The sequence below is a fragment of the Nomascus leucogenys genome, chromosome 9, assembly GCF_006542625.1.
Source record: "Nomascus leucogenys isolate Asia chromosome 9, Asia_NLE_v1, whole genome shotgun sequence".
In the NCBI taxonomy this organism is placed as follows: domain Eukaryota; kingdom Metazoa; phylum Chordata; class Mammalia; order Primates; family Hylobatidae; genus Nomascus; species Nomascus leucogenys.
Window position 1 is genome coordinate 96,132,169 of NC_044389.1, and position 19,317 is coordinate 96,151,485.

General features: G+C 38.3%; 1 protein-coding gene across 1 annotated transcript in view; it reads right to left on the reverse strand.

Annotated features, from left to right (window-relative positions):
• Window positions 1-19,317, reverse strand: part of MALRD1 (MAM and LDL receptor class A domain containing 1) — a 682,931-nt gene that overhangs the window by 555,484 nt on the left and 108,130 nt on the right. Inside the window, exons 12-13 of the mRNA XM_012499583.2 lie at window positions 17,972-18,069; window positions 2,659-2,832 (exon numbers count right to left, since the gene is read on the reverse strand). Of these exons, the coding sequence (XP_012355037.2) occupies window positions 2,659-2,832; window positions 17,972-18,069 (272 nt within the window). The remainder of the gene's footprint in view (window positions 1-2,658; window positions 2,833-17,971; window positions 18,070-19,317) is intronic.

Below are 19,317 nucleotides of genomic sequence, written 5' to 3' on the forward strand. Positions count from 1 at the left end.
TCTGTTTTCTTCTCAATATGTCAATTAATGACAAACTCTGAACGATCTTCTTGGTGAGTTTCATTCTAACTAAAAGCAAACCAAATGAAAACAATTTCCTATAGAATATAAATGCAGGAGGCAAAAGACCAAATTGTTCTGATTTCATTGCCCTGCTCCTTGCATTGGAGATTGACACCAAAATGATTCCATGACCAGCCTTTGTGTCAAATGCTTCCCAATTAAGTATTCATGATGTCTTTGTTCATGAAATATGAGAATAAATTGATCTTTGAGAAGGGAAGTTGGGGACCTTCACTGAGTAAAGAAGCCTTTAATGATTGAGCCTAGAATTCTGATCAAGCAGGAATTCCCTTTTTAAAACAGAGAACACTAACATTTATTGAGTGTCTACTATTTCCAGACAATATCCAAGGAATAACTACAGCAATAAAAATAGCTAAGTTCTGTGATTGTGCCAGATTCGCTTCCACGTGCTTTACAAGTATACACCATATAATCCTCACAATAACTCTATAAAGTAGAGAACAGTAATTGATTATAGTTGATGCTTATTCCCTATTCTTCTTGCTTCCATTGGGAGGCGGTTCCCTGTAGTAACATTGCTGTTACTTACCCCTCACTCTTTCCGTGACAGGAGGAAGATTTAGCTGACTGTGATGTTAAAAGAGTAACCTGGGGGAGCTTGACTCATCCTATTCTACCATTCAACACCCCCTATTGGGAGCCAGCCTGTCCTCAGGAGGCATGCATTCTGATATCATCTCTGGCTAATGGTAAGAGACTTCCCCTAGAGTATGAGCTCTATATTTCTCCAGCACAGTCAATTGTCCTCTGGGTAATTCTATTTATTCTAAGATCAAGCATTATTTTAAATAAGTGGCTCTACATTCTAAAGCCATCCGCTCCAAAATATGTATTCTCTACCTGTTTAACTTCTATATTTATCTCAATTTGTTCAGAAATGAGGACGAGATGACCTTAAAGCCCCAACTATTATCCTCACACCCCACTAATGAAAGAGGCATAGAGGGCTTGGGTAACCTCCCTATGATCATACACTTTTTTGTTTTTGTTTTCTGTTTTTTTTTTTAAGATGGACTCTCACTCTATTGCCCAGGCTGGAGTGCAGTGGTGCCATCTCGGCTCACTGCAACTTCCACCGCCCAGGTTCAAGTGCTTCTCCTGCCTCAGCCTCCCGAGGAGCTGGGACTACAGGCACATGCCACCAAACCCGGCTAATTTTTTGTATTTTTTGTAGAGAGGGGGTTTCACCGTGTTACTCAGGATGGTCTCAATCTCCTGACCTCGTGATCCGCCCACCTCAGCCTCTCAAAGTGCTGGGATTACAGGCATGAGCCACCGCACCCGGCCGATCATACACTTTAACTTGAACCCAAGGTTCCAGAGCCCATGTTCATGGCTGCCATTTTAGCTATATTATCTTTAATATTCAGACTCCCCTGGAGAACTGCTTTTATCATCACTGGTTTTCACACATTAGGAAATTTGATGCACAAAGACAATATTTACACAGTCACTTAGCAACCAATGAGCAGAGCAGAGACTAAAACTCAGACCACCTGACTGCAAAATAGCGTGCTTTCCACCATATTCCACTCCATCCAATCTAGTTTCCAAAATAGCTCTTTTCAAATGTCATCCAGAAGACTTATATACAGGAAGGTGGAAATTAGAACGCCCATTTGACGAGATACAATTGCCTTCTTTTATTATTATATTTTATTAATACATAGTAGTTGTACATATTTATGGGGTAAATGTGACATTTTGATACATGCATACAATGTGCCATGATCAAATAAGGGTAATTAGGATATCCATCACCTCACATACTTCTCATTTCTTTGTGTTGGGAATGCGCCAAATCTTATCTCCTAAATATTTTGAAATACACAATAACTTGTTATAGTTGCCCTACTGTGCTATAAAACACTACAGCTTCTTCCTTCTATCGAACTACATTTTTTTAACCATTAACAAACCTCCCTTCCTAACCTCCTCCTGCCCACCTTTCTCAGCCTCTAGTAACCACGATTCTCCTCTCTACCTCCATGAGATCAACATTTTAGCTCCCACACATGAGTGAGAACCTGCCATATTTGTCTTTCTGTGCCTGGCTTATTTCACTTAGTATAATGTCCTCCAGTTCCCAAAGGTGGATAACATTCTCAATGTTACCAGGCAGCAGAAAGTGAGGCAATAGGATTAAAATATTACAGCCCACGTCAGATTTTTTTTCACTACATTACATAATCCAACGTCTTCACTTACAAAAAGAAATCATTTTAAGTTACTCTTCTCTCTGCCATCTTATTCATTTCTTATCTCCACTTTTGCTACTATTCGACACATATGTCTTGAGTGCATACTCAAAACAACCTCTACTCATCACAGATCATGTGTTTGATCTCTAAATGTGTTTGCTTCATTAATGCTGAATAAATTCATGAGCTATGTGTGTTATTTTGTTATCTGAAATGATTAGCATTAAAAAAGTGTCTTCTGTTGCATTGTATTAATTTCTTATGTGCTTACCTGAAAAGGTATGAGCTATGTGTGTTATATTGTTATCTGAAAGGATTAGCATTAAATAAGTGTCTTCTGTTGAGTTGTATTAATTTCTTATGTGCTTACCTGAAAAGGTAGAGTAGATTCTCCCGCTTCCGCAATGAGATCAATTTTTGCGTGGCTCCACTGAGATTTGGAGAATGTGATTATTTTGCCTTGCTTTTGCAAGTTTCCGTCTAGGGATGTTCTTGTAAAAACTGAGAGATTTGAATGTTGAGACAAATGATACCAAAACTGCACCTGTTGAAAACATGTTTTCAATGATATAAATATTCCTTTGACCTGTCTCTGGTAGTTTTTCCTATAATTTGAAATATTCCTGACCTCAGGTGATTTGCCTGCTTTGGCCTCCCAAAGTGCTGGGATTACAGGCATGAAACCACGTCTCTACTAATAATACAAAAAAAATAGTTGGGTCTGGTGGTGTGTGCGTGTAATCCCAGCTATTTGGAAGGCTGAGGTAGGAGAATCGCTTGAACCCAGAAGGCAGGGAGGTTGCAGTGAGCTGAGATCATGCCATTGCACTCCAGCCTGGGCAACAACAGTGAGACTCCATCTCAAAAATATATATATATATATTCCAAACAACTTGTGTGTTAAATATAATCTTCTCAATTCTCCTTTCCCCCAGATGTGTAACCCAGTCATGGGCAGTACTACTGTTTCCATGGAAGTTTTCAGAATTCTTCTTTCTGGCTTCTTACAAATCTGAGAGGTACACGTTGAGACTCAACGTTACAAAATCAAGTATTACTATACATACTTGATATTTCAAACAAGAAAAAGTTTCCTTAAAAATTATTTTCTTAGGTAAATTTTAAAAACTGTAATTAATACTTTATACCAATTTAGTGTCTGTGGTAGCATTAACAAATAACTTGGAAGCTCATAGGATACTGTTCATCAATAATTGAGCCAAGTAAGACAACATTCTTTGAGGGTAGGGAGGCTTAATCATTTCACTTCCTATTCACCATCAATAATGACACAATCAAAAAGTTTGACGCCTTAACTACATAGTGAAGAGAATAGGATTATTCCAGGTGCTGATAGCAGTAGCCCTAACATGAAATTCCATACTGTTATTGATTCAACTAATATTTACTGAGCACTTTCTAAGTACCTGACGCTGTGTGAGGCAAAAATTAATTCCCTCAATGTTGTTTGGATGATTCATTCTGTAAAATATGCCCACAAAACCTCCATTAAAACAAGTTCAGATATGCTGCAGTCAAATTTTTTTGCTTCTTCTCATTATCATATAACAGGTCCTAAGGCTGTATGTTTTAAAGAAAAACCCAACATTTAAAGATGAGGTCCCACAACAGTGGAATACTTCTCTTTAGATTCAGTGACATTTTTTCAGGTTCATTATATTTTAAATTCTTTTTTAAAAATGTTTTCCCATTCATCATTGTGCTTTTATACCGATACATGGATGGCTACTAGTGTATATACAGGCAAGCCATGTGTTTCACTGTTGGGACCCAATTCCAGTGATGAATGTTGACCAAAAAAAAAAGTTTTAAATGCTTTTTTAAAAAAATTGTTCATTTTAAAACACCAAACATTCTATTTGATACACATTTTTATCAACGTCTACTTAATTGTGACTACCTGATTTAAAAATTCTGATTGTTTATTTCATTTTAGATTTTATTACTGTGCTTACCTTAATTCACACCTTGACAGGTAAGTTAGAAACAAAAATAATGGAAATGTTTAATTAAATTCCATGGAAAGAGAGGATTCATGTTTCTCAACTGCAATTACATTTTAGATCCCTGCTGTAAGTTTCACTATGACCCAAGCTTGTAAACATGCAAAACAAAGCTTTAAACCTAGTTGTACAAGAGATGTGCATGTCCCATCAGAATTTCGAGCTGTCAAACTGTCACTCAGTACATCACCAGTGTGAAGTTATTTTAATAGTGTATTAAGTATAAATGCCAATGGGATCCATAGTCAATGGGATAAGAGCTCAGAACTTATATTTAATTTACTTTTTTACAGAATTTGCATTATGGAGACTTAAATTCTTAAGTTATTAAATACCAAGGAATGTTCCATTATCTTTTGAATTTTTGAGGGTGAAATCACTGAACAAAAATTATTGATACAGCCCACAAATTTTTTTAATTCATTGTTTTTCCTTTTTACTTTTATTTTAGGTTCAGGGGTACATGTGAAGATTTATTACACAGGCAAACACGTGTCACGGGGGCTTGTTGTACAGATTATTTAGTCACCCAGGTACTAAGCATTATACCCAATAGTTATCTTTTCTGCTCCTCTCCCTCCTCCACCCTCCCCGCTAAAGTAGACCCCTGTGTCTGTTGTTTCCTTCTTTGTGTTCATATGTTCTCATTATTTAGCTCTCAACTTATAAGTGAGAACATGTGGTATTTGGTTTCCTCTTCCTGTGTTAGTTTGCTGAGGATAATGGCCTCCAGCTCCATCCATGTTCCCACAAAAGACATGATCTTGTTCTTGTTTCATGGCTGCATATTCCGTAGTACATATGTACCACTCTTTCTTTATCCAATCTGTCATTGATGGGCATCTAGGTTGATTCCATGTCCTTGCTATGGTAAATAGCGCTGCAATGACCATTCACATGTATGTGTCTTTATGATAGAATGATGTCTTTTTTTTTTTTTTTTTGAGACAGGGTTTCACTCCAGTTGTTCAGGCTAGAGTGCGGTGGAACGAGCATGGCTCACTGCAGCCTCAAACTCCCAAGCTCAGGTAATTCTCCCACCTCAGCCTTCTCAGTAATTGGGACTACAGGCATGCACCACCACACCCAGCTAATTTTTTTTTTAATTTTTAGTAGAGATAGGGTTTCGCCGTGTTACCCAGACTGGTCTTACACTCCTGGACTCAAGCACTCCACCCACCTCAGCTCCCCAAAGTACTAGGATTACAGGTGTGAGCCACTGCACCTGACCTACAGTAGAAAAATTTCTATTACTCTGGGTATATGTAGCCAGTAATGGGATTGCTGGGTGGAATAGTAGTTCTGCTTTTAGCTCTTTGGGGAGTTGCCATACTGCTTTCTGCAATGGTTGAACTAATCTACACTCCTATCAACAGTGTATAAGCATCCCTTTTTCTCCACAACCTTGCTGGCATGTTATTTTTTGACATTTTAATAATGGCCATTCTGACTGGTGTGAGATGATATCTCATTGTGGTTTTGATTTGAATTTCTCTAATGATCAGTTTTAAGTTATTGATACAAGCTCTGACTTCACATAAGCAGTACTTAAGTATGCAAACTCTGTGCCTCTCAACCTGGTACATGCCAGTAGCAGAACACTAAACCTTAAGCTCCAAATCATGAAACGTGTCATAAACTCCTCACAGAACTTACTATAGTAATTTGTATTTTCTAGGTATTCAGTTAATTGCATTGAAAAAAAGAAGGAAGAAATGAGTGGACTGTTAGTAAATGCTTATAAACATTCAGAAATATATATAGAGAGAAAGTAACAGAGAGAGACAGAGAGGAAAGAGAGGAAGAAAGATAATCTATTCTATGTCAAAAAGATGTATAAGGCATTACAGGTCCTCAGGGACCTTTGAGACTTTTGGAGGAAGAGTGGCAAAAGAAAATGAACATTTAACTATAATGAGCGTAACTACAAAATTGTGAAAATAGTGTGGCTATTAAATTTAAATTAATTAAAATTAAACAAAGTGAAAAATTCAGTTTCTCAGTTATGGTTTTGTTTTTGTTGTTGTTGTTGTTGTTGTTTTTGAGACAGAGTTTCGCTCCGTTGTCCAGGCTGGTTCGCAGTGGCGTAATCTCGGCTTACTGCAGCCTCCGCCTCCTGGGTTCAAGTGATGCTCCTGCCTCAGCCTCCAGAGCAGCTGGGACTACAGGCACGTGCCACCACGCCCAGCTAATTTTTGTATTTTTAGTAGAGATGGGGTTTTACCATGTTGGCCAGGATGATCTCGATCTCCTGACCTCGTGATCCGCCTGCCTCGGCCTCCCAAAGTGCTGGGATTACAGGCGAGAGCCACTGCGCCCAGCCTCTCAGTTGTTTTAAATGCTCAATAGCTCTGTGTAGCTAGTAGTTACTACACTTAACATAGGGAACATTGTCCATCATCCCAGAATGTTGCATTAAACAGGTCTGCAAAGCATGTAAGTGAAAATTACACCAAACATTCAAATTTTATTTACTACTTGATCATTTTTAAAGGAAATTTTCTTGATGTATGCCTGATTCATTCAAAAGAAGTTAAGTAAAATGTTAATAAAAAGGTCTTGCTTTTATTCTTCTTGGGTCTCCACTAAGGCAGATTTTATATATAGTATGACTATTCAAAACTTTGAATCACTGAATTCAAGAGAATTTCATGTGGTTAAAAAAATTTCCAACAAAACAGTTCTTTCTGAATATTGAAGACAAAAATGGAAGCTCCAATTATCTCATTTTTAATTGTATTCTTATGATTTAAATTATTTCTATTTTTAAAATATATATGTATATATTAAATCATATATTTTACTACCAAAGTAAAGAACATCTGGTGATTTACATCAGTTACTGCAAATGGATGAGTACCTAAGCTGGAGAGGGGGTGATAGTCTTAGTTCCATTGGCTCTCATGTCTGTACAGTGCCTCTGGGCCCCTGGGCTCTCTGACACTTCAGTCGGGGACACCCAAGGTCATGATTCAGAAGTTCAAAATGAATTCTTCCTTATTTTTCTTTTCTTTTTTTTTTTTTTTTAATTTTCCTCATCTCCTGTTGAAACCCTCCTCTTCAAATTTTCTGCCATTTTTCTCAGCTGCCCTATAGCCTTTGTTCTAATTCCTTCTCAATCTCAGAGCTCCTTGGTCAGGTCTTCATAAACATTCTCAATTTTATTCCAAACCCTCAGCCACCTCTGCTTTCTCTGCTTCACATCAGACCCTTTATGCCTTCCTCAGTCTGCTTATTGCCACACTTGCTGTACCTTTGTAAGATCTAGAATACGAAGATACAGAAGACCAAGAATAGCCAAAAAAGCAAAATAAATAAATGGGAGAAAAGAAAAAAACAAGCTAAGATATCTATAGCTCCTCAAAATTCAGCTGGGAATAAGTATATATTGAAAGGGGATCATTCATCACATACATAAACACACAGACACACACACACATCCCTCACCATTACCATAGTGATTTTTATGGCTCCTAGTCAATTATGCTTTTTCCTGGGCATTCTTTTCTTGAACAAGCTTATGTGGAGGTTTAGAATCTTCAATAAAACAGAATCTGTTCTTCTAGTTTAAATGATTAATCTTTATGTGCTTTGATATACAGATTGGAGACAGTACTGCTCGCCCTTTTGTCTGTAGACTGTTGCTTCCTCTAGAATCCATCAGCTATTCTAACATTGATCTTTGGATTAAACACAATGACCAGGGAATAGAGCACAACTGCACCATTCCAGGACATGCTCCAAAATTACTTTTTTTCTAAATTGTTCTTTGACTCCAGTTCATTGTCCTACTTTGGGGACATTGTAGGACATGGCTTTTCAAAACTCTTTGAGAGAGTTTTGTAAGTAGAGTATTATTATTATACTGGACTCACCCTCTTGTAGCTTGCAGCATTTTACACTGAACTGCTGTCAGTATCCCCCACTAAACTACATTTTGTTAGAGCAAGCATGTGTTTAGGTTGTTGCCATTATATTCCCTGCATCGAGGACTGTGATCAACACACAGCAAATAGGCAATATATATGTGTCGAATCGAAGGTATAATGTTTACTTTGGTAATATAGCAAGCATTCAGCGAATAAGTCACAGAAGAACTATTTTCAATTTTGTTTATTTCTTTTTACTTCCTTGAATCTGAACCACATGTGGGCCTCTCTGCATTGGCAGACTCAAATGTGTAGGCTGGCCCTAATAAACTCTACTTTGGGATCCAACCTATCTCTAGTTTCATCTACCTTTGTCCTGATTTTCTCATTCATATTTGTAAAACAATCTATGAATTATCTTTTACTGAAGGAATATTAATGTAATTGCAAAACAAGTTGGAGAATTAAAAACAGAAGAAAGGTCAATAGATGAACATACAAACTAACTTTGAAAGCAAAAGCTTCATATTATCCATCTTCCTAGATTTAACTGTGAGGTCCTAAAAGTAAGAGAATATGTTACTTACACAGTAACTGAAATGAGAACTCAGAAAATATTAGTACCCACATTAATCCCCTTCATACTTCACATTTCCTAGTTAATTGCAAACAGTAACAGCATTTCAACAGCAGTAAGATAGAATAGCTTTGGGCTTCCTTGTATTCTGTTTGTCCTATCTCGTATTTCAAAGAAAAATGCCAATTTTCCACTTGGGGCTAAAGGGACTTTTGAAGCATAAATTAAAGTCCACATCTTGAACAATGATTAGCTGCAGGAACGATTGTCCATGCTGACGCCATCTGTTGGCCACATATAAAGTACAAGGTAACCCATGCAAAATGGCCCTGAAATTGTGCTGTTAGAAATGCTGGGAGGAGCCAAGATGGCTGAATAGGAACAGCTCCAGTCTACAGCTCTGAGCATGAGCAACGCAGAAGACAGGTGATTTCTGCATTTCCAACTGAGGTACCGGGTTCATCTCACTGGGGAGTGTTGGAAAGTGGGTGCAGGACAGTGGGTGCAGCACACTGAGCATGAGCCGAAGCAGGGCGAGGCATTGCCTCACCCAGGAAGCGCAAGGGGTCAGGGAATTCGCTTTCCTGTCAAAGAAAGGGGTGACAGAAGGCACCTGGAAAATATGGTCACTCCCACCCTAATACTGCGCTTTCCCAATGGTCTTAGCAAATGGCACATGAGGAGATTACATCCTGTGCCTGGCTCAGAGGGTCCCATGCCCACGGAGCCTCCCTTATTGTTAGCACAGCAGTCAGCTGAAACTGCAAGGTGGCAGCGAGGCTGGGGGAGGGGCACCCGCCATTGCTCAGGCTTGAGTAGGTAAACAAAGCGGCCAGGAAGCTCGAACTGGGTGGAGTCAACTGCAGCTCAAGGAGGCCTGCCTGCGTCTGTAGACTCCACCTCTACGGGCAGGGCATGGCCAAACAAAAGGCAACAGAAAACTCGGCAGACTTAAATGTCCCTGTCTGACAGCTTTGAAGAGAGTAGTGGATCTCCCAGCACACAGCTGGAGATCTGAGAACAAACAGACTGCCTCCTCAAGTGGGTCCCTGACCCCTGAGTTGCCTAAAGGGGAGTCATCCCCGAGTAGGGGCAGACTGACACCTCACATGGCCGGGTACTCCTCTGAGACAAAACTTCCAGAGGAATGATCACGCAGCAACATTTGCTGTTCACCAATATCTGCTGTTCTGCAGGCTGCGTTGCTGATACCCAGGCAAACAGGGTCTGGAGTGGACCTCCAGCAAACTCCAACAGACCTGCAGCGGAGGATCCTGACTGTTAGAAGGAAAGCTAACAAACAGAACAGACATCCACACCAAAACCCCATCTGTACATCAACATCATCAAAGACCAAAGGCAGATAAAACAACAAAGATGGGGAAAAAACAGAGCAGAAAAACTCGAAACTCTAAAAATCAGAGTGCCTCTCCTCATCCAAAGGAACACAGCTCCTCACCAGCAACGGAACAAAGCTGGATGGAGAATGACTTTGATGAGTTGAGAGAAGAAGGCTTCAGATGATCAAACTACTCCGAGCTAAAGGAGGAAGTTCGAACCCATGACAAAGAAGTTAAAATCCTTGAAAAAAAATTAGACGAATGGATAACTAGAATAACCAATGCAGAGAAGTCCTTAAAGGACCTGATGGAGCTGAAAACCAAGGCACGAGAACTACGTGATGAATGCACAAGCCTCAGTAGCTGATTCAATCAACTGTATCAGTGATGGAAGATCAAATGAATGAAATGAAGTGAGAAGAGAAGTTTAGAGAAAAAAGAATAAAAAGAAATGAACAAAGCCTCCAAGAAATATGGGACTATGTGAAAAGACCAAATCTACGTCTGATTTGTGTACCTAAAAGTCATGGGGAGAATGGAACCAAGCTTGAAAACACTCTGCAGTATATTATCCAGGAGAACTTCTGCAATCTAGCAAGGCAGGCCAATATTCAAATCCAGGAAATACAGAGAACGCCACAAAGATACTCCTCGAGAAGAGCAACTCCAAGACACATAATTGTCAGATTCACCAAAGATTAAATGAAGGAAAAAATGTTAAGGGCAGCCAGACAGAAAGGTCGGGTTACCCACAAAGGGAAGCCCATCAGACTAACAGCTGATCTCTCGGCAGAAACTCTACAAGCCAGAAAAGAGTGGGGGCCAATATTCAACATTCTTAAAGAAAAGAATTTTCAACCCAAAATTTCATATCCAGCCAAACTAAGCTTCATAAGTGAAGGAGAAATAAAATCCTTTACAGACAAGCAAATGCTGAGAGATTTTGTCACCACCAGGCCTGCCCTAAAACAGCTCCTGAAGGAAGCACTAAATATGGAAAAGAACAACCAGTACTAGCCACTACAAAAACAGGCCAAATTGTAAAGACCATCAAGGTTAGGAAGAAACTTCATCAACTAATGAGCAAAATAACCAGCTAACATCATAACGACAGGATCAAATTCACACATAACAATACTAACCTTAAATGTAAATGGGCTAAATGCTCCAATTAAAAGGCACAGTCTGGCAAATTGGATAAAGAGTCAAGACCCATTAGTGTGCTGTATTCAGGAAACCCATCTCACATGCCGAGACACACATAGGCTCAAAATAAAGGGATGGAGGAAGATCTACCAAGCAAATGGAAAACAAAAAAAAAAGACAGGGGTTGCAATCTTAGTCTTGGATAAAACAGACTTTAAACCAACAAAGATCAAAAGAGACAAAGAAGGCCATTACATAATGGTAAAGGGATCAATTCAACAAGAAGAACTACCTATCCTAAATAAATATGCACCCAATACAGGAGCAGCCAGATTCATAAAGCAAGTCTTTAGTGACCTACAAAGTGACTTAGACTCCCACACAATAATAATGGGAGACTTTAACACCCCACTGTCAACATTAGACAGATCAACGAGACAGAAAGTTAACAAGGATATCCAGGAACTGAACTCAGCTCTGCACCAAGCAGACCTAATAGACATCTACAGAACTCTCCACCCCAAATCAAAAGAATATACATTTTTGTCAGCACCACACCACACCTATTCCAAAATTGACCACATAGTTGGAAGTAAAGCTCTCCTCAGCAAATGTAAACGAACAGAAATTATAACAAACTGTCTCTCAGACCACAGTGCAATCAAACTAGAACTCAGGATTAAGAAACTCACACAAAACTGCTCAACTACATGGAAACTGAACAACCTGCTCCTGAATGACTACTGGGTACATAACGAAATGAAGGCAGAAATAAAGATGTTCTTTGAAAACAACAAGAACAAAGACACAACATACCAGAATCTCTGGGACACATTCAAAGCAGTGTGTAGAGGGAAATTTATAGCACTAAATGCCCACAAGAGAAAGCAGGAAAGATCTAAAATTGACACCTTAACATCACAATTAAAAGAACTAGAGAAACAAGAACAAACACATTCAAAAGCTAGCAGAAGGCAAGAAATAACTAAGATCAGAGCAGAACTGTAGGAAATAGAGACACAAAAAACCTTTCAAAAAATCAATGAATCCAGGAGCTGATTTTTTGAAAAGATCAACAAAATTGATAGACTGCTAGCAAGACTAATAAAGAAGAAAAGAGAGAAGAATCAAATAGATGCAAGAAAAGATGACAAAGGGGATATCACCACCGATCCCACAGAAATACAAACTACTATCAGAGGATACTATAAACACCTCTAAGCAAATAAACTAGAAAATCTAGAAGAAATGGATAAATTCCTCGACACATACACCCTCTTAAGACTAAACCAGGAAGAAGCTGAATCTCTGAATAGACCAATAACAGGCTCTGAAATTGTGGCAATAATTAATAGCCTACCAACCAAAAAAAGTCCAAGACCAGATGGATTCACAGCTGAATTCTACCAGAGGTAAAAGGAGGAAATGGTACCATTCATTCTGAAACTATTCCAATCAATAGAAAAAGAGGGAATCCTCCCTAACTCATTTTATGAGGCCAGCAACATCCTGATACCAAAGCCAGGCAGAGACACAACAAAAAAAGAGAATTTTAGACCAATATCCCTGATGAACATTGATGCAAAAATCCTCAATAAAATACTGGCAAACCGAATCCGGCAGCGTATCAAAAAGCTTATACACCATGATCAAGTGGGCTTCATCCCTGGGATGCAAGACTGGTTCAACATATGAAAATCAATAAACGTAATCCAGCATATAAACAGATCCAACAATAAAAACCACATGATTATCTCAATAAATGCAGAAAAGGCCTTTGACAAAATTCAACAACCCTTCATGCTAAAAACTCTCAATAAATTAGGTATTGATGGGACGTATCTCAAAATAATAAGAGCTATCTATGACAAACCCACAGCCAATATCATACAGAATGGACGAAAACTGGAAGCATTCCCTTTGAAAACGGGCACAAGACAGGGATGCCCTCTCTCACCACTCCTATTCAACATAGTGTTGGAAGTTCTGGCCAGGGCAGTCAGGCAGGAGAAGCAAATATAGGGTATTCAATTAGGAAAAGAGGAAGTCAAATTGTCCCTGTTTGCAGATGACATGATTGTATATCTAGAAAACTCCATTGTCTCATCCCAAAATCTCCTTAAGCTTATAGGCAACTTCAGCAAAGTCTCATGATACAAAATCAATGTACAAAAATCACAAGCATTCTTGTACACCAATAACAGACAAACAGAGAGCCAAATCATGAGTGAACTCCCATTCACAACTGATTCAAAGAGAATAAAATACCTAGGAATCCAACTTACAAGGTATGTGAAGGACTTCTTCAAGGAGAACTACAAACCACTGCTCAATGAAATAAAAGAGGATACAAACAAATGGAAGAACATTCCATGCTCATGGGTAGGAAGAATCAATATCGTGAAAATGGCCATACTGCCCAAGGTAATTTAGAGACTCAATGCCATCCCCATCAAGCTACCAATGACTTTCTTCACAGAATTGGAAAAAACTACTTTAAAGTTCATATGGAACCAAAAAAGAGCCCACATGGCCAAGTCAATCCTAAGCCAAAAGAACAAAGCTGGAGGCATCATGCTACCTGACTTCAAACTATACTACAAGGCTACAGTAACCAACACAGCATGGTACTGGTACCACAACAGATATATAGACCAATGGAACAGAACAGAGCCCTCACAAATAATGCCACATATCTACAACCATCTGATCTTTGACAAACCTGACAAAAACAAGAAATGGGGAAAGGATTCCCTATTTAATAAATGGTGCTGGGAAAACTGGCTAGCCATATGTGGAAAGCTGAAACTGGATCCCTTCCTTACACCTTATACTAAAATTAATTCAAGATGGATTGAAGACTTATATGTTAGACTGAAAACCATAAAAACCCTAGAAGAAAACCTAGGCAATACCATTCAGGACACAGGCATGGGCAAGGACTTCATGTCTAAAACACCAAAAGCAATGGCAACAAAAGCCAAAATTGACAAATGGGATCTAATTAAACTAAAGAGCTTTTGCACAGCAAAAGAAACTACCATCAGAGTGAACAGGCAACCTAAAGAATGGGAGAAAATTTTTGCAATCTACTCATCTGACAAAAGGCTAATATCCAGAATCTACAATGAACTCAAACAAATTTACAAGAAAAAAAAAAACAACCCCATCAAAAGTGGGCAAAGGACATGAACAGACGCTTCTCAAAAGAAGACATTTGTGCTGCCAAAGGACACATGAAAAAATGCTCATCATCACTGGCCATCAGAGAAATGCAAATCAAAACCACAATGAGATACCATCTCACACCAGTTAGAATGGTGATCATTAAAAAGTCAGGAAACAACAGGTGCTGGAGAGGATGTGGAGAAATAGAAACACTTTTATACTGTTGGTGGGACTGTAAACTAGTTCAACCATCATGGAAGTCGGTGTGGCGATTCCTCAGGGATCTAGAACTAGAAATATCATTTGACCCAGCCATCCCATTACTGAGTATATACCCAATGGATTATAAAACATGCTGCTATAAAGACACATGCACATGTATGTTTATTGAGGCACTATTTACAATAGCAAAGACTTGGAACCAACCCAAATGTCCAACAATGTTAGACTGGATTAAGAAAATGTGGCACATATACACCATGGAATACTATGCAGCCATAAAAATGGATGAGTTCATGTCCTTTGTAGGGACATGGATGAAACTGGAAAACATCATTCTCAGCAAACTATTGCAAGGACAAAAAACCAAACACCGTGTGTTCTCACTCATAGGTGGGAATTGAACAATGAGAACACATGGACACAGGAAGGGGAATATCACACACCGGGGCCTGTTGTGGGGTAGGGGGAAGGGGGAGGGATAGCATTAGGAGATATACCTAATGTTAAATGATGAGTTAATGGGTGCAGTACACCAACACGGCACATGTATACATACATAACAAACCTGCACGATGTGCACATGTACCCTAAAACTTAAAAGTATAATTAAAAAAAAGAAAAGAAAAAAAAAGAAATGGCAACTCACAAGAAAGCTCAAGTTTCTTTGAAGTCCTTTCAAAAACAGAAAAAATTCTTAACTGTATTAGCCTGCTAGGCTTATGTAGGAAAAAAAACTTTTAATTTCAGAAAATGAAGGCTTTAATCATATCAAAGTACCCCACACTGGTTATCTCACTGCTTGACTCTATTACCTTATAATGAAGAACATTGGTTCCATGAAAGCACTATTATCAACAGGTTCCAATTCGGAGGATTGGCTAGACTTTCCAATTACCCAAGAAGGTAAGAGTTTGCTTTGTTTGCTAATTCTGTAACTTCTATGTAAGAAAATATCGGCCGGGTGCGGTGGCTCACGCCTGTAATTCCAGCAATTGGGGGGCCGAGGCGGGTGGATCACGAGGTCAGGAGATCAAGACCATCCTGGCTAACATGGTGAAACCCCTACTCTACTAAAAAATACAAAAAATTAGCCGGGGGTGGTGGCGGGCGCCTGTGGTCCCAGCTACTCGGGAGGCTGAGGCAGAAGAATGGCGTGAACCCGGAAGGCCGAGCTTGCAGTGAGCCGAGATTGCGCCACTGCACACAAGCCTGTGTGACAGAGTGAGACTCTGTCTCAGAAAAAAAAAAAGAAAATATCACATATTGTCACAAACTTATAAAAAAAACTCATAGTCTTAGAAAAATCCTGAGAACCTTAGCTGTGTGTATCTCAAACTATCAATAACATTCTCCTACAGTCTACTCCTTCTTCCTAAACTGGAAACCATTATAAAGTAACTCAAATATCCTTACTGCTAACTCAAAGACTCCTAAAATTCAAGCACATAGAGAAAAGCGTGAAAAACAAATATCTCTGGCAGTCCGCAGTGGCTCCTTGAAACAGTCTCAGTTTTTCAAAAAACAAGGCAAACAATTAAGTCAGTATCCATAGCCTTTAGAGATCGAAGCCTTGGCTTTGAAATAAACTACCAAGCACCCAAAATGTCCATGACAGCATTTTCACCGAGACCCCACCTAAATAACACCCCCAACCCCAACTAAGTTACCAATTTAAGGAAAAATTAAGTGTCCTCAAGTGGAAACAATGATAAACTGAAACTCAATCCCAGTGACCACAAATCAATGGCTATCAGGCAGCATACAATGATGGGAAATGTAGATTACCTTTTAAAATCAGATACATGCATATGATTTCTCAGTGATTCTAGGTGAGTCATAGGAATTTCTAATACACTCTTAATATCTTCAAATTTCTGTAAATCAGGCAGAATTAACATATTATATTCCTTTACATTCAATTTTTTCTATATATCTAACATTCATGATCTCATCACTTTAATGTATGATGTTGAATTAAATCTAAGTTAGCTTGTACTTTCAAAGAACAAGTGCTTCTGGAGTTTCCCCTCAAAAAAAAAAATGCTCTATATCTATCTTTCTCTTTTTCTGTCTATCTTATAGGATTTAATTAAAATGAAGAGGTGGGAATAGGTAAAAGGTGTTTGGATAAAATGGAAATGGAGACCAGGCAGTTGTTTTAATTCTTACTCTCACAAAGAAATAAATGGGAAGAAAAACAAAACAACAAAGGAAAAGAAAGTATCTTTAGGACTTTAAAAGAAAGTATCTATGGGACATCACTGCTAAGAACTCAGGGCACTCCCACTTAGACTTATACCAAACGGAAAGTATAATTAGGTTTATACCTCGGAATAATATGTCATTTATCAGCAAGGATGCCCAAGTAAACTGCTCTAACACTACACTTACAGGCAATGAATTTACTGTGTGGCACTATTGATCTCTTCATTATTTTCTGATAAGTAAAGACCAAAAAATTAGCTGAAATCCTAAGGACCGAGAGGCATGTTGGAGCTCTCAAAAGGACTGAAAACAAGACAAGCTGAATAGAGACTTCTGATTTAGGTGTTACTTTTATGGAAAGCAAAGGAATTATGTTTACTGAATTAACATTATGTTTGGTACATGTATACCAATGTTTGGTAGAAACATTGTTTACCTACTATGTACCAAATATTTTGCCAGGTGCTTTATTTCATCACATTTTAATCCTTGACATTACTCCATATAATCGTATATGCTTCCAGTGTAAACGCTGACATTTAATCCATAGAATCACGTATGTTTCTGGTGTAGACACTGAGTCTCAAAAGGAATATACAATTTGTCTGAGCCACAGTTAGAAAGTGGCAAAAGAGACTTGAACCAAGTCTGACTAGTCCGTCTTCTCTCATACGCTGCTGAAATAAAATGGGTATTTCACTGCTTAGTTTGTGTTTACCTGGCACCAGAGGACTCATTTAAAAAACTCAAATTTCAGTAAATATAATCATTTCCATTTGTCTTTCTTTCATCAAACACTTATTTAACTGACTTTATTTTTCTCAATGTACAATGTTGGCCAAAAATTTTGGCAACATGTTTCCACAGCTTTAGATTATTGAAATGACTGTGTGAAAAGAATATAAAATAACAGAAAGCTTCTTTAATAGCCCTCAAAAGAATGGTGCCAGTTATGTATTACAAATGGTCTTCTAGAAGAACATGGTATTTCGTGTCGAAACAGCACATGTAAATCTCTTAATTCATCGTTAAAGTGATAGTAAAACATGGCAGGCATTTACTAGCAGAGTAACCCAAGCCCAGCGATTTACAACCACAGAATGGCCAATGGAAATTCAGAACAGTTGATTACCTGACATGGGGTAGAGGCAGTGGGCAATTTTGTAAGAACAGGACTTCCAAGCTTGGCCACCCCGGAGGAGTGCTGTGCCTCCAAATAAATAAATGATCCTGCAAAAACAAAGGGAAAGTCATATGGATGCAAGTTCTCTCACACACTTAGCTGTTCTTTGCTCTAGAATCTTATCCTTGCACATGTTAAACTATCAATTAGATAAAGAAAATTACATTTTTACATATTTACTATTATGGTTTGTAGATAACAAATAGCATTTATACCTGTATAACATTAAATACCTAAAATAACATTTAATCAATTAAAACAAGCTCTTGATCCACATCACCTAAACAAACATTTCTACTGGCTTCATTTATGTCATAGAATTTGACATCAAATTAAATGAAGCTTCTAAGCTGACAATTAGATATTCAACATGCCCTCATGAAATACCACGAGAGCTTTATTTTTTAGTTTCTTCACAAAGTACCGAAGGATATGAGCTTATGGAATGAATTTTACTTTCTCCCGGGTCTTACATGTTTGACATTGTTGTCTGTGCTAGAGAGGATGAAAGCTTAATTAAAGATCTAATCTGAACATTAACAAAATAACCGCTTTTAGATTTTAACTACGATGGATGTGCTCATGGCAAATGTGCAGGGGATAGCATCTCTCAGCAGCTTAAAAGATCACACGCTCGGAGCTGCTGTCTGGGGTAGTTTCACTGAATATTGAAGACTTACAAGGAAGGCTATACCCAACAATGTCAAGGTCTGATCCTGCCCTGTGATAATCACAGTGATGGGCAATTTGGAAAACCAACTATTTTCACTGGAAAATACCATATTCAGAGAGTGATTTTCCTAGATACAAGTCAATGCCGACTGCACAGAAAGGAAAGAATTTAGAATTAGAATGTATTATTTTATAGACTCCATCACGTGTTTAACCAAACAAGCAAGGATGTCAGTCAGCAGTGTCATCTTTGAGTGGGAAAAATATTATCCAGTTTATACTGTTTTTAAATCTCAAAACCAACTTGGAAAGATAAAGATTACTGTCCCCAAATTCCAAACTACAGGCAATGGAAACAGTGTATGCAAGCAAGTTCATTAAATTCTCTATGTTTCACCTAAAAAGGAAAAGAATGGGAAAAGGTGATTTTGAAAAATTCTTCCCCTAAAAATGCTCAGGTTTAGGTAAAATTCAACTGAATATTTTTAAAAAGACAATCAAAATTTTAAAAACAAATGAACCGATATTCAAAGACCTTACTCCTCCAGTCATTTAAAAGAATATACACAATTTCAAACAAGCGGTTAATGAAGGTGAGAACATGCACACATTAAGATTCCAAA